Source organism: Dromaius novaehollandiae, unplaced genomic scaffold, assembly GCF_036370855.1.
Source record: "Dromaius novaehollandiae isolate bDroNov1 unplaced genomic scaffold, bDroNov1.hap1 HAP1_SCAFFOLD_27, whole genome shotgun sequence".
In the NCBI taxonomy this organism is placed as follows: domain Eukaryota; kingdom Metazoa; phylum Chordata; class Aves; order Casuariiformes; family Dromaiidae; genus Dromaius; species Dromaius novaehollandiae.
The window spans coordinates 5301535-5326008 of NW_026991415.1; the positions used below are offsets into that span (position 1 = coordinate 5301535).

At 50.4% G+C, this 24474-nt stretch overlaps 1 protein-coding gene across 1 annotated transcript; it reads right to left on the bottom strand.

Moving 5' to 3' along the window:
- Nucleotides 1-15537: 15537 nt before the first annotated feature.
- On the bottom strand, nucleotides 15538-23283 carry LOC112980608 (olfactory receptor 14A16-like). The gene is made up of 3 exons (XM_064504231.1): nucleotides 23267-23283; nucleotides 16359-16501; nucleotides 15538-16154 (listed from the first exon to the last, which is right to left on the bottom strand). The coding sequence occupies exons 1-3, from the start codon at nucleotides 23281-23283 to the stop codon at nucleotides 15538-15540; spliced, it is 777 nt and encodes a 258-aa protein (XP_064360301.1).
- Nucleotides 23284-24474: the final 1191 nt, after the last annotated feature.

Genomic DNA, 24474 nt, shown 5'->3' on the forward strand with positions numbered 1-24474 from the left:
AGAAGGGGAAAGAGCCACAAGCTGCAGCTTGAGAGATTCAGACTGGACTTCAGGTAAAAAGAATGTGACTCCTAGGGCAGTGCTGTGGTGCCACAGGTCACCTAGAGGGAGTCTGTGATCAGCCCTTGGCTTTGTGTTTCAAGGAAAAGCAAGTGAGGACAGGAAGACATCAGGAGAGGTCGGGAGATCCCGGGGTGATTCATAAAGAGATAACAAAGGCTGCTTAGACACACAGTGAAGGAGTTGTTGGAGTGTTCTCATATATATATACTTTTCCTAATGTTGAAAACAGTTCTTCCCCTTTCCAGGCAGAGCTCAGCTGTCCAACCACAAGCACCCAGTGGCACCTGGAGAGGCCCCGGTGTCTCTGAGGCACCTGCCTGGGCCTGGCAGCTCTCACAGGGGGCCTGCGGGAGACCGGAGTCCCTTGGAGCTGCAGAGGGAGGCTGGGCAGAGGGGACCAGGGCACCTGCAATGGCACCAGAAATCCATGACCCTGTGACTGCATCCCAGCCCAGCTCTGAAAATCACTTTCAATTTCTGACAAAAAGATAATGCATAATCTCCCCAGAAGACTAGTATACCGAAACAGAACAAATCAAGAAAGACAATAAGAACACAGAAAAATGAAAAGCTGGAAAGTATAAGAAAACATCTATTTGCTTTAAATCATTTTTTCTTAATTCCTTGCTTCTTTCATTTTTAATGCCATTTTCTAAACAGTTCTCTTATAATCAGGCCTGCACTGTTAAACAAGATATTTTTGTGTCTCACATAGAGCATGGTACTCAGAAAACCACCCCCTGCCCACGACTGTCCGTGCCACTCCTCACCCTTTGCACAGAGCATGTTGCACTCTGAGGTGTCGGGCTCTCTTGACTGATGAGGAAAGCAGGGTGACCAGCTTCGTCTATTTTTGGATGGCTAACTTTGCACAAATCTCAACATACCTGTGTTACTGTGACCTTTTAAAGGAGTCCCTAAAACATCTAGCCACACTCCCTTGACATTCCCTGCATGGTCACTGAAGTGTAACTTCATTTTAGGGGACCACAGGGAGGAGGCTGATCTCACCCCCTGCCAGACCCTGTCAGTGCAGATGTCTCTGTCTGACCCAGTTGTCTGCACTTCTGTTTCTAGTCAAAGGAGGGAAATAAGTTGTCTCAACTGAGTTGTTTTGAGATACTTTTCCTAACGACAAGCTAAGGTCCCGTAGCAGCTGCCTCCAAAGTCTCCAGCACCACGTGGGAACACAGCTATCCCAGGGTTTCTCAGGCAGCAGCAGCCTCTCTATGTGGTCAAATGAATCAAGCCCCAAAAGGAGAATCTACTCATAAGCTGAAATCTTCTCCAAAAATAACTCAAGGTGATAACTGACAAAATTATATTCAACCTCTTGAAGGACTCCAGATGATGACTACTCGTCGTAACAACCCACCAACACCACCAGAGTGAAACTAGCAACTTTAGGACCCAGGGTAGCAGGGGAAGAGTGAGCGTAACACCAGGAAAGGGGTGGAAACTGAGAAGTATGTGTATAACAGTTTAAACTGTTATTATTGTAATTATTATATTTCTTTTTCTAGAATAGTTAGATCTGGCTGGTAATGATTCTTGGATTAGACTGCTAAGACATTCTAAGTGGCAAAACACACACGTGAAACACACACGGACACAGACACACACACACACATGCATGACTCTATCTTAGGGCCAGATGGTCACTTCAGGGGTCCCAGGGAGGGCTAGGCCATGTCCCTGTAGTGTGGGCCCAGCCACTCTGCTCTGTAGGGGGACTGGCCTTAGCCTCAGACCCTGTTGGTCTGCACCACTTGACTTAGAGGATAAAGACTGCTCTCTGCAGTGTGCAGCAGTGTTGGTTTTAGTAGTGTGAAGGTACCCACTTCATAAATGGAATACACTTTCCCCACAACTCTCCCAAAGTTTTTTTTTTTCTTTGATGGAACAAACTGGTTCACTCTAAAAGAAAACCTGGGACTGAACCATTATGCATTTAGTGGGGACCAGATTCAGGGAGAAGCCAAGGGGCTAAACGTTTTGAGAAAGCAGATGTGACATCACCTAAGCAAGTCTTTTGGTATCTCCCTCGTGGTACCAGAAGAAACTGTCTTATTTCAAAAGTGACCCACCCATCAGTTCTGGACATCGACCTGAGGATGGAATACTTTTCCTTTGGAAGGGGCCTGTGTCTATTAATTACAGAGGGAAGCTCTGGGTGGGAGCCAGGTGCCCAGGCATAGACATCTGATTCTGTTCTAGACACCTTGAGGCATTGCAGACATCCCTAAAGGCTGTGAGAAATGACACAGAAGCTATGGGAATCCTGTGCCCTATGTACCAAGGTACCCCCTGTCCCCAGTAAAGAGACTGTTTCTTCTGTGGCCTCATCTCTTTGATGAGAGCAGCCTCCATGGCCACCAGCTACCTTCAAACGAGAGCTCTGTTCCCTCCTCCACTGTGTTGCTGAGTTTCTTCACAATGACCACTCTGTCTTATGCCTGCACTAGACGTACTGTCCCGAGAATACCCTCTGCTGGAAGCCATAAGAAGCCTTCTTCATCTGCATATCTCACACTGCCATAGTCAATATCACGTATGCTAGCTCCATTTTTGGCTATGTGGGACCTGAACACAGCAAATCCTTTCCACTAATCAAAGCCTGAAAAAAGGGTTCAGCAGAGGGTTACCCCCATGGTGAGCAGACAAGCTGCTTTGCTGTAACCTCTCAGCAACTTTGCAGGTTCCTCTAAGAGAGTACATTCAGCAGAAGAATAATTTTAGGTGACATCCAGCAGACTAAGAAGACACAACCCTTTGAATGTTGGAACTTCTCCAGAAAATGGGAAGCTGGGACTGTCACCTCTGATTCACTGAGGCTACAGTGATGTTGCTGTCGGTGACCGGGCTTGAGCTTTTGCTCAATTATAGTCAGCAGTTTAATTTCAGCAAATCTTCCAGATGAACCCAGTACAGATATTCCCCAATGCCAGACTAGAGGCAGAGGGCAAGACAGGGTGTTTGGGATCTAGGACTAACCTGAGCCCCAAGTTAAAATGCCAGTGCAAACATGGGGTATTGCCCACTACTGGGCTTCCCATTTTACTCCCTATATAAAAACCACGTGCTATGCTCTGAGACGAGGTCTGGGGGGACAACACAGTTTGTGGAGAACCTCTGTTTCACCACTTAAAACCCATCATCTCCTCCTCCCACCCTTGCATTTTTGAGGCATCCTATTTATGGAGTCATCTGCTCCTTTCCTTTATATGTCTAAAACCAAATGCAAAGGTGGAGGGGAAAATGTCAACATTTATTGCCTGTATTTTCCCTGGGCTTTCTTCTGTTAGACGTGTTCTTTGGTTTGAAAAAGAAATTAGCTACTAAATAAATTAGGAGATTTGAGATAGAAATAGGGAGTTTCATCTACATCACTGGAGGTGTCTGTGAGCAGCTGGAGCCCGTACTCATTTTCCCTTGGCTCCCTATATAGTCAATGGAGATGAACAGAGAGCTCTAGAGGCTGGGTCCTCCCAGACTGTAACCAGCATGTGAAAGAAGTGTTACCAGTGTCTTCCAGACACTCTTCTCTCTCTGCCCTGGCAATATGGGAGTATGCTAACTTGCTCAAACTGAAGCGCCCAACTTTTAGACACCTAAAATATAACCCTGCTTCATGCTTTCTTTGTTCCAGATGCTTCCTGTTTCATATAACCAAAAGGACAGCCTTTAGGTTTTTCGCATGAGATGATTCCCCCCTCCCCTAAAGGGAAAGCCACTTCCAGTGACTGAAGGGAACCGTCATGAATTTCACTATTTAGAGTATTTAAAAAGGCAAGCTATACTTGTTCCCTATTTCCTCCCCTTTTCTGGAGAAACAGAGAGGAAGAAGATGTGGAAGAGAGCAGGGGATTACAAAAGAGATACTCGATATTGGCTTGTTTCAAAATCAACAGTCACCCAGATGTTCTGAATCAAAAAAGGCAAGTACTGAAAAGTAGAAGGAATACCTTTCAAAATGCATATATAAAGGGATGGTCTGGCATCTGCAGATAGCAGTAAGCATTTTTGCTGGGACATTAGTTTGGCTTTTGAAACACAGATGTGATGGATGTTTGCAGCAAGTCAAAGTGAACTGGGAATTTCCAAGGCATGGCATGAAATAGTTCACAATCTCTTTAAAATATTGTGCTCTTGGGAAAGAATCCTTTGTGAGAGTTTGGAAAAGGTAGAAAGAAGACAGTAAAATCTCTGAGGACTGTAAATGTGAAACAGAGAAATCAGGGTGTGATGAATGGTTGAGAGGAATATTCTGTCTGTGTTACAAAGGAGCAAGCAAGGGAGCAAAGAAGGAAGGATACAGCCTCCTGTGCAGACTGTGAAATTCTCACACTTGTTTCTTCCTGCTCCTCTCTCAGCAGGATGTACTGAAATTGGGCATGGGACCAGGAAATGGAACTGTAGTTGCTGAGTTCATCCTAGAGGGTTTCTCAGGGCTTGATCAAAGACTACAGCTGTTTCTCTCCCTGCTCCTTCTGCTCATATACCTGACAACTGTGATAGGGAACACAGCGATCATTTTCCTCATGTGTGTGGATCACTGCCTGCAAACCCCCATGTACTTTTTCATCAGCAATCTGGCATTCCTGGAAATCTGGTTTACATCCTCCACAACTATCAAATTGTTGGTGATTCTGAGCTCTGGCAGGAGAACAATCTCATTAAGCAGCTGCTTTGCCCAGTCCTATTTCTATTTTGCCCTGGGTTTTACAGAGATGGGTCTCCTTGCTGTCATGTCCTTTGACCGCTACGTTGCCATCTGCCAACCTTTGCATTATGCTGCTGTCGTGAAGTGGCAGCTCTGCACCCACCTCGTTGTTGCTGCTTGGGTCATAGGCTTCACACTCTCGAGTTCCCGCCTGGTCCTGCTCTCAAAGCTGACTTTCTGTGGCCCAAACAAGATCCACCATTTTTTCTGTGACAACTCTCCCTTGTTCAAACTGTCCTGCTCTGACACCAGCCTGCTTTGGAAAGCAGACTCTCTTTTCATATCATGTGTAGTGCTGGCTTCCTTATGTTTAGTCCTGGTGCCCTACATGTGCATCTTCCATTGTATTCTGCACATGCCATCAGCATCTGGGAGGAAGAAAGCTTTTGCTGTATGTTCTTCCCATCTCATCACCTTAGCCATCGCGTATGGAAGCTGCATTGTTCTCTATGCACAACCCTCAGAAGATGTTTCCTTGGAGACCAACGGAACTGTAGCTTTGCTGAACACTGTCCTGTACCCATTCTTAAACCCCTTCATCTACAGTCTCAGAAACAAGACTGTGAAACTGGCCTTGAAGGAAGCCATTGGCCATGCAAAGGTTCAACTTTTCCCCCAGTCATGATGTTTCTCGAGATAGCAATTTTAATTATGTATCATATAAAATATCTCACACACAGAGATGTGTAGCTACTAAATACAGGTGCCTCAGGAGATTTATTTTCTTGTTGGATTGTAGTAGTGAAAGGAAGAAGTGTGAATTGTGTGTCTTGGTCACAGGGGGTTATTATAAACAAAATCTGAAAAAAAATAATAAAATGCTGGAAATGTACTTCTTAGGACTGGGGCATAGACTGCCAGTGGGTGCTGACACAAGGAGGCTTTCATAAGTCATCTCAGGAAATTTAGCTGAAAACTCTGGGGACAATGTCCCCGGACTGTTGAGAAAAGCTCAGAACATCTTCTCTCCCTGAATAACAGAAGATGCTAAGCACAAAAATTCAGCTCCAGCCTGGGTCCTTCTGCACTGCAGTGAAGGATGTGGTGGCCCTGGTCTTCCCATCTGGGCCTACAGCTCCACCAGCAACGTGGGTAGGTTAGGGTATGCAGGCAGACAACTAGGCTCTGGCTTGAGGCTGAGATAACGGACTAAATTGTCTACTACATATGTGCTTGAGTACATACATAGTAAAACTGGGACCAATGAGGAAAAAACTACTTAGTGACAGACTGTTTATTGCAAAGGGGATAAAGCTGGCGAAAGGGAGGGATCAGCTGGATTATGGAAGAAAAAGCATGGGAAAATGGAGGGAGAGGGAATAAAAGGGGCCAGTTTTGTGTAAGCAAGCTGCTGGCAAGTACACTTGCCTGGCCAAGCTGTGTGCCTGGTCACTGCCGTCTGCCTTAGCGTCGTATTAAATCCTATTCCTAGCTACTTTCTGAGTGAGCATTCTCTGTTCTGTGTGAGTACATGTGTGGAAGGCTTGCAGCCCTCAAGGCAGCCAGCTGCCAGGGACACCCATGCAAGGGTGCATGTGAGGTCTCCTGCAAGCTTTGAGTCTCATTAGCTGGTGAGCAAAAACAGGACCAGGCCATTTGCATGGTTCATGTTTATGAGTGCTGCTCGTGTCTCTGTGGTGCCTGTAAAGGTACTGTGCCCCGGCTGCACTGATGTTTTGGTGGCCCACCATGTCCGTACAGAGTGTGTGTGTGCCTGTTGGAAGCACATGTGCAGCCTCACTGCTGGCAGGACCAGGGAGCAGAGAACCGCAGCAGTCTCCCATCCAGTGGACCAGGGAGGAGGAATCCCCTGGATCCAAAAGTCCACCAGGTTCAGCGTCCTTTAACAGTGCAGGCCTTGGAGGTGCTGCACCTGCTTGATCTTGATGTCAAGGTCCCTCTTCTCCATTACTTTGTGATCCCCAAAGGGGACAGAGATGACTATAGGCTTAGGCTTTGGGGTTGCAGCATGAAGGACCAGCTTTGGCACACATCTTTCTATTTCCCCACTATTAATCTAAGCAATATGAAGACAGAGATTTTATAAGTGTTTGGGTCAGTGATCCCCTAGAGTCAAAGAGAGATTTTTTTTGTTGTTGTTCAGACTTATCATCTGCCAACCTTTATTGTAAAAGTGGCTGGGTTTGGACGGGCAGTGCCATATGAACTACCCTCCATTTTAAAACCATCTATAGAAAGTAGCACTACTTCGTTAATCTAAATAGCAGGGACAATGATCACTGTTTTGCTGGCGGTCCATGAGCAGGACAGTCGTGGTGAGCAAAACTTCATTGTCTGAGGACCTGCTGCACATTACTATACCCATCTTCATCATATCCATGGGTTAAAAAAAAAACAACTGGGGGATTTTTAAACTAAATACCTATTGCAAATATCTCAAGACCTGTTTTCTCCTTTTACACAATGGATATTACTCTTGTATTAAGAATAACAGGAAGGTATTTGGGTTGAGAAATTCTTTTGAGCTCTGTCAGACATTGCACAAACATCTCCATAGCTGCATTATTGCCATTTCCGCCTCCTGCAAAACTGTGCAGATAACATAGGCACAGGAATAAGGTGTCCTAACTGCAAGCTTATATGTAGTTCTGGGCCAACACAAGGCCATGGCTATTAGACTTTAAATGGTTTGTCTATGATTTTGTGAGAGAGGGGCACAGTCTACATGGAAAAGCATCTCAAATGTAAAAGCTGGGAATGCAGTTTGTGTCATGAAAAGATCTTGAATGTCAGCCATCATCAGCGTTTCATGCCTGTGGTCAAACTCCCAGAAAGAGGGAAGGGCTGTATTTTCTATGGTATGTAACAAATACAGGAAACTGGAACAAATGTCCGAAATCACATTTCTTCCCTGGAGTTAGCACTGGAAGTAGTGTGGGATGAAGGAGTAGAAAGGAAACCTCAGTGAGAATGGCAATTAAAAAGGGTTATGAGTCTCATGGACTTTCTGTGGCTGTTTATGAACACAAAGTTTCAGGGCTAACCCCCCCCTGCCCACCAGCAGATAATGCCAAAGGCTGTGATGGCCCCTTTGTTGTTATTCTGCTTCTGAATAAATAAATAAATGAATAAATAAGGACCTAACGCTAATCAGCCAGGGTGTCATATGCATAGAAATCCCCAGCCTGAGTACGCTTCATAGACTTCTTGAACTATTCACCCATGAAACCAAGAAGTCTTCCCCAAGCATTGGGATTTGAGAGTTGCAAAGGCTACTTTCTCCATTTTGTTAAACACTGCTGAAAATCCAAGTGATGTAGGCCCTCCTCCATAAGCTGTGTATCATGGAGTAGACAGCAGGTTGCCCAAGGGGAAAAAAGCAATTGCTGGCATGACAGCAAGTGAATGAGGGGAAGATCTCTGACGTGTGAAAAGACTGCGCTACTATCGCCAACAAGATGTGCAAATCTGGAGGGAAGCTTGCTGGTGGGCAAATAGGGACTAAAATGTAGCTACAAGTTTGGCTGCATGTGTTTCAGTGAGGAAGAAAGAGAGGTCACTGCTATCTGGTTGTGAAGGCTTGGAGTCTGGAAGGCTTAGCAAGGTCTCAGAGCACTTCCTCTGCCATGTTGTCCAGTTCTGAGGCAATGATTCTCCACGTACACAGGTCTGTAGCCAGTCTCCAGCAAGCTCCTTCAAAACACAACTCTGCTTATGGCCTTAGAGAGAGCCACACACCTACTTTTTATACATTGCTGCACTGATGGCTGTGATGGAAACTGTGCCAAAAGCTTTGCCCAGCCCAAGTGCACAGCATTTTGAGTAACAGCATTGCTGTCTGCACTCAACCACTCCTTGTCATGGGGAGCTGGTGCACATGCTCGAGGGAGCTCTCTCAGCACAGCACTCACAGCCTTCATGCAGATGAATTCTGCAGAGAAAGAGGTATTCTAGGGTGTGTGTGGGGAAACGGAGATAGAAGTCCAGGACTTATATCTTCTGTGAAGCCATGGGGCATTTGTCGCTCATCGCAGTGCTCGTTATTTCAGTCTCTCGTAAAAGCCTTTGGCAGTTGTCTCCATCTGCAGGGGGATATATGTGACTGAAGATAATGTTTCTCCCAGTGACCCTTCATCCTGGTGATAGATATATTCTCTCCTGACCATGGCACTCAAACTCTCTGCTGATGATTGCCCTTTTGGCATCTGTATATGCCAAGGTTTCAAAGCTGTACTCTTGCAGGATGCCAGATAAGCTGGAGTGAATAATTCTGGTGGCCAGCACAATCGTCTCAGGAGGGATTAACTTGTTCTGTTAGAGGCTGTAGGTCTTGATTTTGGGGTGCTGAGAACTCACTTCACATCGAAACAGCTCAACGTGCAGTCATTTCAGAATTCCTTGCTTCAGTGACCCAGCCACAGAAATCTTGGGATGCTGAGAACAGCATGCTTATTATTCCGTTGCCGCCTTCTTTTAAAATTGCATCAGGAAAAACAATGCTCGGGGGCTGTGAAGGCCTCAGCACTGTTTTGCAGGTTGGCCAAGGCTTGTCATGTTCCTTGTATGTTAATGTTTGCAGGTGCAAGGCCATGAGAACAACAGAAAAAAAACATGAGAGGAAAAAAATGCTGCCATGGAGTCTCTGGAAAACCCTGTCTCAGTGGCTTCAGTGAAAGGGTGCAGAGTTACAAACAGCAGGCCCCTCACATGACCATGACTGACCACAGTGCTGCAAAGAAAGCTGAATTTATCTCAACACAATGGGGACTGGAGGGTGGTCCTGGTTTTAGATAAATGGCTGTATCAGTTGAGTAGATCAACTGGCTATATGTGACCACAAGACAGGAAAGGGAGGGTTGGATACCGGTGCAGAGGGACACTCAAGGTTCATGAGGGGTTAAACAGAGGAGCTTTAATGAAGGATTTACACTCCAAACTGTGCAGGGAGACCCGAGAACCACACAGAGGGATCATTGATTGGAGGCTGCTGGATGCCCAGGTTGGACACCTAGGCGGGACTCACTTTGTGTATCCTAAGGGCCCCTTTTAGCTACTAGAACTATTTCCTTATATTGACTGTGCTAGGCTTGAGTGGCTACTGGCTGCGAAGCAGCAAGACATTGTTGATAAAACAGAATGTGCATGTCCAGCCTTGATGGGTTTCGGTCGGTGTGAAGAGAGCACGCTCTGGGGCTGCAATCATGTGCTCTGCCAGTCCCCTGACTCCTCACCAGGTCTTCTACAGGTGTTCTTGCTACATTCCACCCCATGACTGACAGAGACGTAGTACTGGTGCCACCAGTGTGCAGACACAGTTCGGACATGCATTGGCTTAACTAACTGTTAAGGTATACAAGCACCTAAATGATTGTAAATATATAGTAAATTATAACATACATGCATGCAAAATCAATCCACCCAGAAGACCAGGAGTATATTGTGTTTTGCCCGTAGTCCTAAATTCAACAGCCATGATGACAGTCACTGCCAGGGGTTGTCCCACGCTGATTCTTTGGATTTTACACCATGTCGTACTTGAAGTAGGCTCATTATCTTGTGGACATCAGGTTTGATGTGCTTACTGCAGTTTCTTCAGTGCCACAACTACTGTCAGTGTACAGGGCTGGGATGGAGAGCAGCAACATTGTGCCTCTGCTCGGCATATTCATCAGGTCACGGTTCTCCAGGTGAGAGCCTCCTAGGCAGACTATAGACTAGGACACTCTCCCCTTTGATTAGTACCAGGTGGGTATCTCCTGCTCTTCAGCAATAATTTCCCCTTCAGCAATAATTTCCCCTTCCAACTGTTTGGGTTTAGTCACATCATGCACACAGCACTCCCTGTAAACTCAAAACCACCCTGTAGACTCAAAACTGCCCAGTTGCTGGGTGGGCCTCAGGGAATCTACTTCCTGGATAGAGGGGACACCTATCCGGTCACATATCAGCTGGGCTATTTGGTCTCCATGTGCATCACAGGGGTTGGGATCTGATGTAATGGATCACAACTTTCACCTCCTCAAGATAGTTCGAGTCAATGAGTCCTGCAATGATGTCTACTCCCCAGAGAGCTAAACTAGTACAGGACACCATGCAATCATAATACCCTAGAGGTACGGCAATGGCCAGCCCCATACTCACAAGATGATGGCTATCTGGTTCTAGGGTTGTTTCTTTGTATGGCCATCACAGATCCAACCCTGCACTCCCGGGCCTGGTTCACATGGGGAAGCAGGCTTGGCGGTGCAGTCATTGCAGTCTAAGCACACGCGGCCACTCGATGGAGTCCCCTTTGAAACAAGCATATGGGGTAGAGCCATGCAGAGGGCAGTCACTGAGGCAGGCATTGCCTGACAGATGTGTTTACTCCAACCTGTGAGGGTACCAGTAGCAGATAAATCACACAGCTGCTCTTTGAGCAGCCCATTCATGTGTTCTGTCAATCCCACCCCTTGTGGATGGTAAGCTGTGATAAATTCAGGTTATTCTTCTCTCTCCAGCCCAATTTCAAATGCCACTCCCTGTAAAATGAGAGCCCTGATCACTTTGGATTTCCACCAAGGAACTATAAAACTCAATCAAGTCTTCTAATGCCTTAATGATGTGAGCCTGGGTAGCTGTGGCAGAAGAGTGGGTGTACAATAAACTGGAGCAGGAATCTACAGTGGTCAGGACATATTTGTGCCACTGGCTCTCCAGTAGGGGACATCAATTTGCCACACCTCCCCAGGCTTTTGTCCTCTGCAAATATACAGCTTTTCGGTCTGCAACCACCATGGAGCTAAGTGGGTACAACGGGGGCAACGCTGTCTTGTCCCTTTTTATGCCATGATGGTGGTGTGAAGACCTCGAACACTAGTCCATTGGGTGGTCCTATCTCCACCCAGATGGCCACTTTTGTGGTGAATCCAATCTGCTAACTCTGCAGCAATAATCACACTAACAGCCGCCATAGCATCTACCTTGGCATCTCTGGAATTACGAGTTGCATGGGTGTCTGCATGTCTTGTGGCAATTCAATATTGGGTGCTGGTGATGGCAAAGGACTTGAGGAGGTGGGGACAGATCCTGTGGGCCAACAACTGTTGCACAGCTGGTGTCAGCAACAGGACTTTGGTTTTTACGACCATGGGGCCCTCTTTGCTCAGAAGAGATAGGGTCAGCCTGAACGAGCAGGGCAGAAGCACCTTTGCTGACAGCCTGGCAAATTGGTAAGGAGATGGTTCCCCTGGGAATGACCAGAGGGACAGGATGATCAACAGTCAGTAAAGCCACAGCAATGAGCACGCTGGCCAGTGCGTCCAGGGGAGAGCTCTGGGAGCCAGGACACATCCTAGGAACCCACTGCCTCCACCAGCAGAAAAGACACAAAATGCAGTCCATCCTTCTCCTTGAGAGAGAAGCCAGAGGAGCCCTCTCCAGCCCCAGATGATCTGAGAGCAGGACTGCTGGTGGCCAGAGGTCATGAAATTCAGCAGAAATGACCAGCTCCAGCCTTGGGTGAGACAGAAAAGCAGGTTTCCTTGTTCTACTAGGAAACTGCTTTGAAGCAGTCCCTCAGGTCATCACCCCTGCTAGAGCAAAGAAAAGCACGTTGGTGCCCATTGGCCTCCAGGGCAGGTGTGCCTGTGCTGCCCCGCCTCATGTGCTCACCTGGTTGCCCAATTGTGATGTCACAGTCTCTGATGTCACAGTTACTGGTGACCATGGAGGAGATGGTCAGGCTCCAACAGTCTCAGCTGTCTGCCTTCCCCCACCTTCCAAGTCAGGCTTGCCCTCTGGGGCTTCCCCACCTGCAAGGTGTATTTGGGGGAAACCCCACCTGACCTGAGATTGAACCTGTTACATGGAGATGTCCCCCGATGGAGGGGAAGAGGCCAGCCCTGCATGGCCTCTCTTCTGCACCAGAGCCCGGCAGATCCTGGAGCATGGCTGTCTGCTGACCCCCATGTGGGGCTCAGCCGGGACTGGGCAGGGGCTGGGTGCTCAGACCTCCCACACTCTGGAGAATCATTTAAGTCATTTAATAATACCCCAGCCCTTTCCATGTCTGATGTCTGTGATGCCAGCTCCAGCCGAGCTCTGGCTTTCCTCACTCCATCCCTGTGTGCACAGACACGGTCTCGATGCTCCCCCTGGGCAGCCCTTCACCCTTCCAGCCTCTGTGCACTTCCACCCTGGCACCCTGAGCACTGGTGCTGCTGCCAGGGCAGAGCTGGAGGATCCCCCGGAGCAGCTCCTCAGGGAGATCCCCAGGGAAAAGCTATGCCCAACCCCAGGCTCAGCCCCAGCTGCAGCCTGGCAGAGGGGAGCTGCCCTCTCCTGACCCACCCTGGCAGTGCCAGCCCCACCTCAGCCTGCTCCTCAAAGGCTCCAGCGCAGCCCTGGAGGGAGCTGGAGCTGCCTTGGGCCTGCAGCAGTCTGGCAGCAGGAGGGTTTGACATGGGCACAGCAGCAGCGGTGCTGGGAGCAGGGGAGGAGCAGGGAAATTGGGGCGAGGACCCCTGCCCTCGGCTGCACGGCCGGGGCACTGGATGGGTGGTGCCTTTGTGGCCAGCCAGGCTCCATTTTCGGGGTGGATGCCTGCTCGAGGTTAGGAGCATTGGGATACTCATGGGCTTCAGTGCAGCCATGACCATGGTGAGGGTAAGTGGGCAAACCTAGGCACAAACAATAGCAAAGGTTGGGGCTGGTGAAGGCCCTCCCTGTCCTCCTTGTGGAATAGTCCCCAGGCAATGCTGGACTCCAGTTTGGCCGACTGAAGGGGAGCACAGGGAGGGTGGAAGAGGCAGATGGAGCCTCTCGGGGTGTGTGAGGGAGTCTTCCAAAGCCCAGGGCTGAGCCAGGGACCTTTGCATCTTCCCCCTGAGGCTCTCCCAGCCAGGCTTATTCTGCTCTGCCCCAGGTGCTCTTGTCCACCATGCCACCATGCCGGAGCGGAGGCTGAGAATTCACGGAATCACAGAGGAGTTTTGGTGGGAAGGGACCTCCGGAGGTCTCCAGTCCAACCTCCCACGCAAAGCAGGGCTGGTTGGAGCCCTGCAGTCCCATCTGGCCAGCACTGGACTGTGCCTGACCCCGGGGACCCTCCCCAGTCCTGCTCTGCTCCTCGTCCAGGCTCTGCAAGATGACACCTCTTATCAGTGGGTCCCTGCCTTGTCTGCCTCACCAGCACCCTTGGCTCCTGGCTCCGCTTCCCATACAGAGCAGCCCTGCTGTGGGGCCACAGGCCATGCTGGTTGGGGCAGGAAGCAGACCCAGCTGGACAGGGATCACCACCACTGATACTGCTGGCACCTCTCTGTGCTCATGGATGGTGCTCAGGGGGACCCAGGACCTTTGCAATGGCAGGAGATGTGTTTGGGTGGGCACCAGCTCCAACCTGTGGTGTTTCACTGAGGGTGCAGGAATCACTCTCCAGTGCCCCTTCCCTGGGCCTCCTGGGTCCCCACCTCCTCTCTAGGGATTGCAGAGCCCTCATTTCTCCATGTATACCTGGATTTAGTGCTTTACCTTCTGCTTACTCCACCGTGGACCATCCCTCATTTTGTGAGGCTCCACTCACTGCCCACCCCCAGGCACACGCTGTCCCTGGAGATCCCCTGGGCTCTCGTGGGGTTCAGATTCCCCTCCAGAAGGATGGGCATCTCTCATCAGCACTGTCACCTGTGGGACAGCCCCCAGGCAGACATTTCAGAGACCATTCCCCCTCCCCACTGGCACTGGTCACTGAGAAATGAGCTCTGAGTGCAGCCCTCAGTCCCTAACAGATCACCCAGGGACTCTGAGCTCGTCCCCTAGAACCCCTGGAGTTCACAAACAGAAGAACAGGCCCTTTTGTGGTGCAACCCCTGGGGCGTATTTTTGACTCCATCTTCTGAAGAAAGGACAGACTCCAGGCACATCACAGGGGAGATCCCCTTTAATTATGGAAATGTTGTTCTGCAGGCCAGGTCTGACATAATGATGCCCAGTGTCTGGTGCTGCCTGTACTTCCAGGACACATGCACATGGAAACACAACCCAACCACCACCAGGTCATGAGAACTCCTGGACCCTATCCACCATATCCACAGCACAGAGCACAGAAGGCCAGCATGGAAATGAGAGAACAACTCTAAAAAGAGAAAGTCCTGCTGCTGTGCGAGGACATGTCTCCAGGAAAGCTGCAGTCCCCCCGCGAAGGCTGCAGTGAGGAAACGCCTGCTGCAGCAGTGGGGGGATGATACTGCCAAGCACGGGGTCTGTTTCCACAAGCTGCTGCCTGACTCCCCTCCCCTCCCCTCCCCCTCCACTTGTAGTGTTGGGGCGCTGTAGAGGGAAGGGACCAGCCCACGGTGACACTTGGCTGCCACCCTCACAGGAGAAGGGTGTGAGATCACACCCAGACTGTGTCCAGGGGAGCTGAGCTCTCCTAATGGGCATGGGACCCATGGTCTCACCCTGCCTGCACTCGTCTGAGCCTGACTGCGCCCTTGAGCTCCCTTGAAGGGACCCTGCAAAGGGAAACTCTCCTCATTGCCCTGAGGGCATCCGAGCGGCTCAGACCAGGGGGCTCTGAGGTTTGCCCCACGTCTGCTGATGAAGGGGGAAGCCTGGCTTCCTGCTTCAACACTGTCTCTGAGTCAGATTCAAAGGAGATATTCTTGAGAACAAGTCACACAAAACTGACTTTTTTTTTTTCTTTTTAGAAGAACGTATCAGAGAAAAGTAAGAAAAAAGAAAAATGAGCAACACAGAGTCCTGATTCCAGATCCCCTGGGACTGAGGAGTGGATGCACATAGGGCAGTTATTGCTGCTGACCTTGAACCGACTGGATCAATTTCTTCAGTGCCTCCTTGAGCTCCTTGTTCCTCATGCTGTAGATGAGGGGGTTCACTGCTGGAGGCACCACCGAGTACAGAACAGCCACCACCAGATCCAGAGCTGGGGAGGAGAGGGAGGGGGGCTTCAGGTGGGCAAACATGCCAGTGCTGACAAACAGGGAGACCACGGCCAGGTGCGGGAGGCACATGGAAAAGGCTTTGTGCCGGCCCTGCTCAGAGGGGATCCTCAGCACAGCAGTGAAGATCTGCATGTAGGACACCACAATGAAAACAAAACATCCAAAGCCTAAACAGCCACTAATCACAAGAAGGCCAGCTTCCCTGAGGTAGGAGTCTGAGCAGGAGAGCTTGAGGATCTGGGGAATCTCACAGAAGAACTGGTCCACTGTGTTGCCTTGGCAGAGTGGTATTGAAAATGTGTTAGCAGTGTGCAGAAGAGCATTGAGAAAACCACTGCCCCAGGCAGCTGCTGCCATTTTGACACAAGCTCTGCTGCCCATGAGGGTCCCATAGTGCAGGGGTCTGCAGATGGCAACATAGCGGTCATAGGCCATGACTGTGAGGAGAGAATACTCAGCTCCTACCGAAAAGAAAAACAGGAAGAGCTGGGCAGCACATCCCAAGTAGGAAATGTCCCTGGTGTCCCACAGGGAATTGGCCATGGATTTGGGGACAGTGGTGGAGATGGAGCCAAGGTCGAGGATGGAGAGGTTGAGGAGGAAGAAGTACATGGGGGTGTGGAGGTGGTGGTCACAGGCTATGGCTGTGATGATGAGGCCGTTGCCCAGGAGGGCAGCCAGGTAGATGCCCAGGAAGAGCGAGAAGTGCAAGAGCTGCAGCTCCCGCTTTTCCGCAAACACCAGGAGGAGGAACTCGTTGAGGGAGCTGCTGTTGGACATTTGCTTCCTCTGGGCACAGGGGGATTTTCTAAGGAAGAAGAGACATTGACAAGTTAGGACAGACTTCTCTGAGCAAAACTTTCTCATAACCTCTCACAAACACACACTCATTACCTCTCCCCATCTTAGTAGCACTGTCACTGAGCTACATGGCTTGAGCTCTGGTTTGTGCTGGCAGAGTTTGCTGTGAGGAGCAGCAGCCTCTGCCCATGGGCTCCAGAGAAGTCAGTCCTGACCTACAGCACTGCATACATGGGAACAGGGGTGACTAAAATTTATATTCCCAATTCCAGTCAGCTTTAATCCACTCATAATGTTGAAGGGATTTTCAGCTTCTCCACTCTCGCTTCTAAATAATGTGGGTGCATGAATAGTTTTAAGGCTTATTGTGTCTTCTTTAGCTGACCCTGTCACACCTGAGGAGGATTCCTGGAGGTAGAAATCCTCAGCATTGCTGCTGCACTCAGAGGGACTAGCTGTGATTTTGGAGAGGCAAAAGGATTCCCTCTGGCTTTAGTGCAGAGGCAGGAGAGCTGGCCTGTCCATCTGCCTTGTTCCCAGCTGCCCTGTGCTCCCACCCCGAAGGTGCAGGACAGTTGCACTCGTGTTACCTGAAAAAGAAACGACACTGCGGAGAGCAGAGGAATCATCAGCACTCTTTGTGAGCGTGTGTGAGGCAGGTTTCAGCCCTCCCCTTCTAGCCAGCAACACCTTGGGCTCCTTCCAGCTGCCCACATCCAGCCTCCCAGCAGCATGTCTGTGGCCTCAGTATCTAGGTGGCTTCTCCCTGGGGCACTTAGATAACATACAGCTGCAGTGGGAGAGCTGGGCCCTTCTGGAGGGCAGCTGCAGCCCAGCCAGACACCCCAGGGAAATGCCACAATGTCCTAAGGATGGGGTGTCCTGACAAGAGAGTTGGCACATTCCCAGCTCCCCACACTGCATTGCCCAGAGCCCCACAGGCTAGAGGGGCACTTGGGCACCTCACTGTCAAGGACACATCTGCATGGCAGGACCTGCAGGGTCAGTGTTGTCTGAACTGCATCGGAAACCCCCCTGCCCAGAGAGTCCAAGGGGAAGGACAAGGGCAGCATGGGCAGGTGGGAAACATGGAGCAATACCATGACATTTGTGCCCAGGGAGGCAGGGACAGGCAGGCACAGAGGGGCACTCAGGAGTGTCTCCTCTCCTGCATGTCCAGCTGCCGAGGAAACGACTCCTGCCCTGGACCCCACGGCCTTGAGAGCAGAGGGCTGTGCTGGCTGGCAGAGGAGAGGAGGTGCTGGAGTTGATGGTTTCCTCTCACACTCTGAGCATGACTCTGCTGCCTGGAGCCGTCCCTGCGGGCAGCTGTTTCTCTGTCCCCACATCTCTCCCTTGTCAGTGCTCACAGACCCCATCCCACCCGCTGGGTGCTCAGCTCTGCCCTGCAGAAACCTCCCGGGGGCAGGACACTGCCCAGAGCACCTCCGTGGTTGCAGGTGCTACGGAGCAGGGGAGACAAACCTTGTTGAGGCTGGGAAGGTGCTGCTGGCTCTGTCTGTAGGCTTCAGGGTGGATGAAGGCATCTGCTGAGTCCCTCCCAGAACTGCTCCTCTCTCAGTGTCACTGTTTTGGAGCCTCTGTCCCCTGTCTAAACCTGACAGATTCAATCCCATTTCACCCCACTCAAAGAGAATAAAACTGAAAGCACAGACTCATGACAGCTTCTTCCCTTTCATGTTTCCAATGCCTTGACCTTCCTTTTGAAAAGGCCCCTCCAGAAATGTCCTGGCAGTGAGCTGGAGCTGAGAGCAGCCCTCACTCATGTAGCTTCCTCTTCACAGGACCTGCCCTGCTGGGGGTCTCTCCTCCCACCCACAGCTTCTCCCCACAGTGCTATGTGGAGCTCCCTGGGCAGGCTGAGTGCTGACCCTTGCAGGCAGCAGAGTCACTGCTCCAGGCACACAGCACCCTGTGGTGCAGGGACACTGCTGTGAATTACAGCCCATGCAGACCTGTGTGCACACCCCAGCTTCACAGCCCTGCAGCCTCCCTGTGAGAAGATAACAGGCTGCCCTTTCCCTGTGACGGTGTGGCAGGGAATCTCTGCTCTAAAGGATGTCCCCCTCCCCTGCAATGGAGAAACTGGGAGAGTGATCCTTAAAAATGCAGTTGTGTGACTGGACAGGTTTCAAGACCTTGCCAGGAACCTCAGTAGCATTGCCCTGCAGCCAGAGACTTACCATGCAAAGGGCTGTGAAGATTTCTCCCACAAGCAGCTCTCCTCTGTCCTCCCACTCCACACTGCCTCGCACTTCTCTCTGCCTTCTCTCAGCTCATGTCAGCAGCAGCAGGCAGTGCCCGCAGCCCTGATGCTCTTGGCAGAGGAGCTGCTCCTGCACACAGCTGTGTCTGGGCAGTGCTGCCAGCTTGCCAGGAGCTCCCTCCATCCCAGGAGACTGGCCCCACTCAGGAGCAGAGGCCCAGCTGAAGGCCTGAATTTCTCTGTCCCTTGTGCTCCCTCCTCCTGGGAAATGTTCACTGCTGTAAAGCAAAATAATCAGCTTTAGTCCCTCTCTAAACAATGCAGAGAGACCAGCTACAGCATTGTCACTTGTTTCATCAGAGGATGGTTATTTGCAAGAGGTGGAAATGTCCCAGTCTGGAATCCACATTGCCAGGTCTTAACTAGACAGGACCCCTAGAAGGGGACAAGAAGGGAGCTCATTTTCCCATGGTTCAGGTTTTCATTCAGATGAGTCAGTCTGGGCATCTCATGCCCGTTTAGAAGCCCCTGGGATGCAGTGGGATTCAGCTAACTCCCATGAACTCCACAAACACAGAGGAGGTGGGATTCCCCTTGTCAAAACTGAAATGTGCACAACATAGAGGTCTGCATGCAAGTTCCTTGTCTAAGCTCGGGTTATAATCAATGGAAATGGAGGGTGGGAGTCAGTTGCTCGCACATAAAAACCTGGTGACAGTTAAAGAGACAGAGGTGGTCCCGGTCATCTGCCAGTGTCTGCTTGCTCTGAGGGAGCAAATGGCATGAGCTAGGGGCCAGGTGGTGAATTTCCCGGGCCATCTGAAATGGCAGTAGATGCCTACTACAACTAGTGTTCCACTCACTATGAGGCTGAGACATATGGAGATTCCAACAGCTAATGTAATTCAGTGCAGACACTTGATTTAATGACATAGAAATAGGTCAGTAGGGCCATGTCAACTAGGTGTCCCTAGCACATACAGCATGGGACCTACAGGAAAACTATGCCCCTTCAGAGTGGTACTGGGCAAGTACCCCAGGGTGTCTTGGGTTTCCTATCTGTGCCCAGACAAATGAATCCCAGCAGTGCCCTTAGGGAAAGTCCATCCTGTCTACATTCAAGTGTACTGCATAAATGGGAGGCACATCACACCAAGGTCTCCACTCTAGTCTCTGCACTCTCAAACCCTTCCTGCTCTCTGCCTTCGGAACCTCTTCTCACTCCCCCAGATGATAGGAACAGGGACCAGGCAAATGATGACCTCAGGGTGGCTGGATCAGAGACTGTCCAGGCCCAGGGATTTCTTCAGTGGCACCTTGTTCTTCCTGCAGATTGGTTCACCTCTGTCACAGGGCCCAAGGAGCTGCAGAGTCAGCTCAGGCAGCAAACACCTCCCCTGCCAGGGCTGCACAGCCCAGCTCTGTTTCTCCCTGGCCTTGGGCCCTGCAGGGTTTGCTCTCTTAGTGGGAACCTCCTTTCACCATTACATTGCCACCTGCTATCCATGCCAGCATGTCACCACTTCCAATCAAAGCCTCTGCATACATGAGGTCCTTGGTAACATGTTTTCCTGTGACAAATCTTTGGTCAGCACCACAGCTGAGGTGCTGAAGCCAACACAGATGCAAACACATGCAGCCTGGGGTGCAGGCAGGAGCAACTGGAGATGCACAAGCTGTCACAGGAGTGCCACATGATTGGAATAACTGAGATGTGGTGGGACCACCTGCATGACTGGAGCCCTTCAATGGCAGGGTGCAAGTTCTTCAGGAGAGAACAGCAGGGAAGATGAGGAGGGGGATGTCCTATGTGTGAAGGGGTAGCTTGGATGGATGGAGCTCTTCCACAGGATGGACCAAGGGAGGCAGCTCTGAAGGGCAGCGGAGGTCAGGAAAGCTGGCTAGTAATTAAGGACAGCACCTGTCAAGCACAGGAATGCTCCATATGAACAGTTTGTAAAATTAATAGACATCTCTGGACCTCAGTGTGGCTAAACAGGGAGCTCCCATGGGAGCTCCAGGGCAATAAGGCAGCCTATGGAAAGGGGAAGAAGGGAGATGCTGCAAAGGAGGAATTTAGAAATATTGTCCAGCAAAGTAGAGATGATGTTAAGGAAGCCAAAGCTCCTCTACGACAGAGACACTTGCAGAGCGTGTGAAGGACATGAAGAAGAACTGCTATTGCTTCAGTGACAGTAAAAGAATGAACAAGGAAATGTGGGCTCACTGCTGAAAGGGGCAGGGATTCTAGCAAAAGTGGATGTAGATAGGTCTGGGGAAGTCAAGTCCTTCTGGTTTCAGCCTTCACCCACAGGGTCTCCTGAGATGTTGTGCCTCGAGTCAGGAGTCCTGAGGAGAAAATCAACTCACAGTGCCTAATGAGTGCCACTCAACCCATAGAAGTCTATGGGACTGGATGTCTGGCATCCATGGACAGCGAGAGAGCGGGCTGCTATGACAGCAAGGCTGCTCTCTGTCATCTTTGAAAGGTTGTGGAGGTCAGGGGAGGTCCCAATGAGCAGAAAAAGCAATATGTTGTGTCCGTCTTCAAAAAAAGGCCACAAGGACAAACCAGGGAGCTGCAGGCCATTCACACTCACTCTGGTGTGGCGTGTGTCTTGCAGTGAATCCTCTCCAATCACATTTCTGAGCACATGAAGAAGGTGCCTGGCAACAGTCAGCATGGATTTCCTGAAGGTAAATCACTCCTGACCCACCCGATTGCCTGCTGTGATAAAAGACCTGCACTTGTGGAGGAGAGGAGAGGAGTGGATGTGCAGTAGGCATCTCGAGGGGCAAAAAGCTGGTTGGATGATCGAGCTCAGATGGTTGTCATGAATGGGTCATGCTTTACTGGGAAGCCAGGTAAAGGTGGGCTATGCAGAGGTATACCCTGCATCCTGTTCTGTTTGAAAGGCTCATCAGTGGGGCAGAACAACACGTTCATCAGGACAGGCAGAGACCTGACCAGCAGATATGTGACCCTGAGGAGAAGGCCGTGGACACTACGAGCAGTGCCATATGAGCCAGTGATGCGTGCTCGCCACAAATGAAGCCAGCTGCATACAGGACTGCATTAGGAAGAGCATGGCCACCTAGGCAAGGGCACTTCTTATCCCCCTCAACTCAGAACTGCTGTGGCCACGTCTGGAACAGTGTGTCCCAGTGTGGGCTGCCCAGTGCTGGAGGAATGGGGAGCAACTGGAGAAGGTCCAGAGGAGGTCTGTCAAGATGGGGTTGGGAGCCTGAAGAACACATGGCCTGTCTGGAGAGGTTGAGGGACCTGGGCTGCTTTAGCCTGCTGAAGGGGAGGCTAAGGCCAATACAGTCGATGCCTGTGACTGCCTGTGGCAGGGTGTTTTCAGACAGGATGGAGCTTTTCTTAGTAGTGGGAAGCAGCATGAGAAGAGCTACAAACTACCTCTTGAGAAGTTCAGACTGCCCTTCATGTAACAAGAATGTCACTTGTAGGGTAGTGCTGTGGTGCAACCGGACACCCAGAGGGACTCTGTGATCAGCCCCTGGCTTTGTGTTCCAAGCAGCAGCCAGCAAGGACAGAGGGACATCAGTAAAGGTGGGGAGATCCTGCAGTGAGAGCGAGGTGGGGAAGCAGGTTGGGTGTCTACAGGCTGCAGGGAAACAGGTGCAGCTTTTGGACAGCTTAGGACAGCCTGCGATGGAGATGACCAAAGGCAATGCCAAGGCTGAAAGTCTTCAAGAGAACTTTGTCCCCTTTCCTACAGTGAGCATCTCTGCCATTGAGGCCTATGAGAAGATGATGTTTCCTTACAGCACTGTGGCCTTGCTGCCTCCTCACCTCCAGGGAGCCGAGGAGGTGCCGAATTGTTGTCCTGCACGAGGCATTGCACACCCCCACCTCCTCCCCCCCCCCCTCCCCCAGTCTGACACTGCCCCTAGGAAGAGCTGTGAGCGACATGTGAGGCAAAGGATCACCCTACCACGGGGCTGGCTGTAGGGCTTGGTCATTCTGCTTGATAATACACATCCAGGTTGACTTGGCATCACAGCCACCTGCACATTGCCTTTGCCTGCCTGCAATCAGGGCCTCCAACTTTGTGCTCTGATGAGCCCCTGGGGAGGCTTTCTTGGTAACGGCCCTCAGTGGGCCTCCAAGAAACTTGTAAACTTGGCTTCTGACTTCAACTTCTTGAGAGCTTAGTTCAGTCTCCTCTCAGCATTGGAGGCTCATGGGCTCAGCACCAAATGCATCCGAGGGGAAATTAAAGTGCAAAAAGCCCTAAGAAGCCATGCCTCTTTCCATAATTTTCTTCAGCTCTTCAATTCTTGTGTGGCTAATTGGAGAGGTTTCAGGAGTGCATTTAACAGAAAATTTCAATGAGTATCAAAAAAAAAAACCCAAGCATTTCTGCTTTTAAATTTTTCCTTATTTTTCAGCTTACAATATAGAGTGATATCCACATTCTCCAACTGTTATTGATCCAGTTTGTGTCCTAATGAAGTCTGGACATGTAGGAAAAGCAGCATCCTTGAGGTCAGACATCCATGGAAAATACTCTTCCTCACCTCCCCAGCCCCGCCATTTCCCTCATCAGCCACTGGGGACTTAGAGCACTCTTGGTAAAAACCTAACCTTTTACATCTCACGGCTGTAGCTGAATGTTACAGCTCCTCTGCACCAGTTCTCACCTGCTTTCCTTAGAGAACCAGCTGCAAACAGACACAGAAGGGTTTGTCTTAATTGTGATCAAATAAAAATTTACATGATTCAGTATTATAAGAAATAAAATGCACTCCTCAACCGTATGTCAAGTCCAAGTTGCCTCCAGTGGGATCCACAGTCTGCAAGGAATAACCTTCCTTGAAATGTTCTTCCCAAATAGATAGGAAAGGCTGGATAGACACACAGTGAAGGAGTTGGTTGAAGAGACAATTAGACTGCTGAAAGATAAGGCAAGCTTCAGACTCCCTGAAGCTTAACGCAGCAACTGGAGAGTTGAGAGGTATCAGAATGCATAAAGAGGAAGGGGAGGAGGAAGACTGGAAAACTATGGAAAGTGCATATGCCCAGATGGTCTGACACAAAGTTGACTTTAGAAATGATCCATTTAATCAGGGCAGGTGGAAATAGGGGAAAGGTTAGTGAGGTTAAAACCACAGCACAACAGACAGAGCAGTGGTAATGCAAGTTAAGGGGCAGATCAACATTTCTTCCCCCAGATTCATGACCTTCCTCAAAATCACCATTATGTCATCATGGGAAAACACTGACATTTTATTAAGTTTACTCAGTCCTTTCAGCTCATGAAGATGTTCTCGTATGGCCATTGCCACCCCAGAAGTCCCTGCTGACCCCAAACCTGTTTCTCCGACCCTGCAGAGAGCAGCACCTGCCTCGCTGCGGCCCAGCCCTGCCGGGCACATGCCAGGGCTGCTGAGCCCTGGGGCTGCCTTGGGCAGGGGCCTGGAGCCAAAAGGGTGAGAGGACCCTGCCCTGCCTGGCCCTGCCCTCTGCCTGGGACATGAGGCCCTGCTGTCTCCAGCTCCATGGTCGCCGCTCCCGTGCAATCCTCCTGTTAGGAGATGTTGCCCAGAATTACTTGCAGGCCTTTCTGCAATTGCTGTTTCACGGGCCAGGTGGAGGTGCTACCTAGGCAGGAGCTGATGTTCTCTTGGGGCAGTAACTGGTGCATAGTGGGTGTTTTGCTGCACTGGGATTGTTGTGAGGCCACAGGGTGAATCAGGGAGGCCATTCAGGAGCTGGCTGAGCCTTG

Bases quoted from the DNA above. Each gene is read 5' to 3' on its own strand.
- LOC112980608 (XM_064504231.1), bottom strand. The intron at 16,155-16,358 runs GCAACGGCCTCA...TCTTTTCGGTAG, and splicing joins CTACCTGGCTGCCCTCCTGG to GAGCTGAGTATTCTCTCCTC.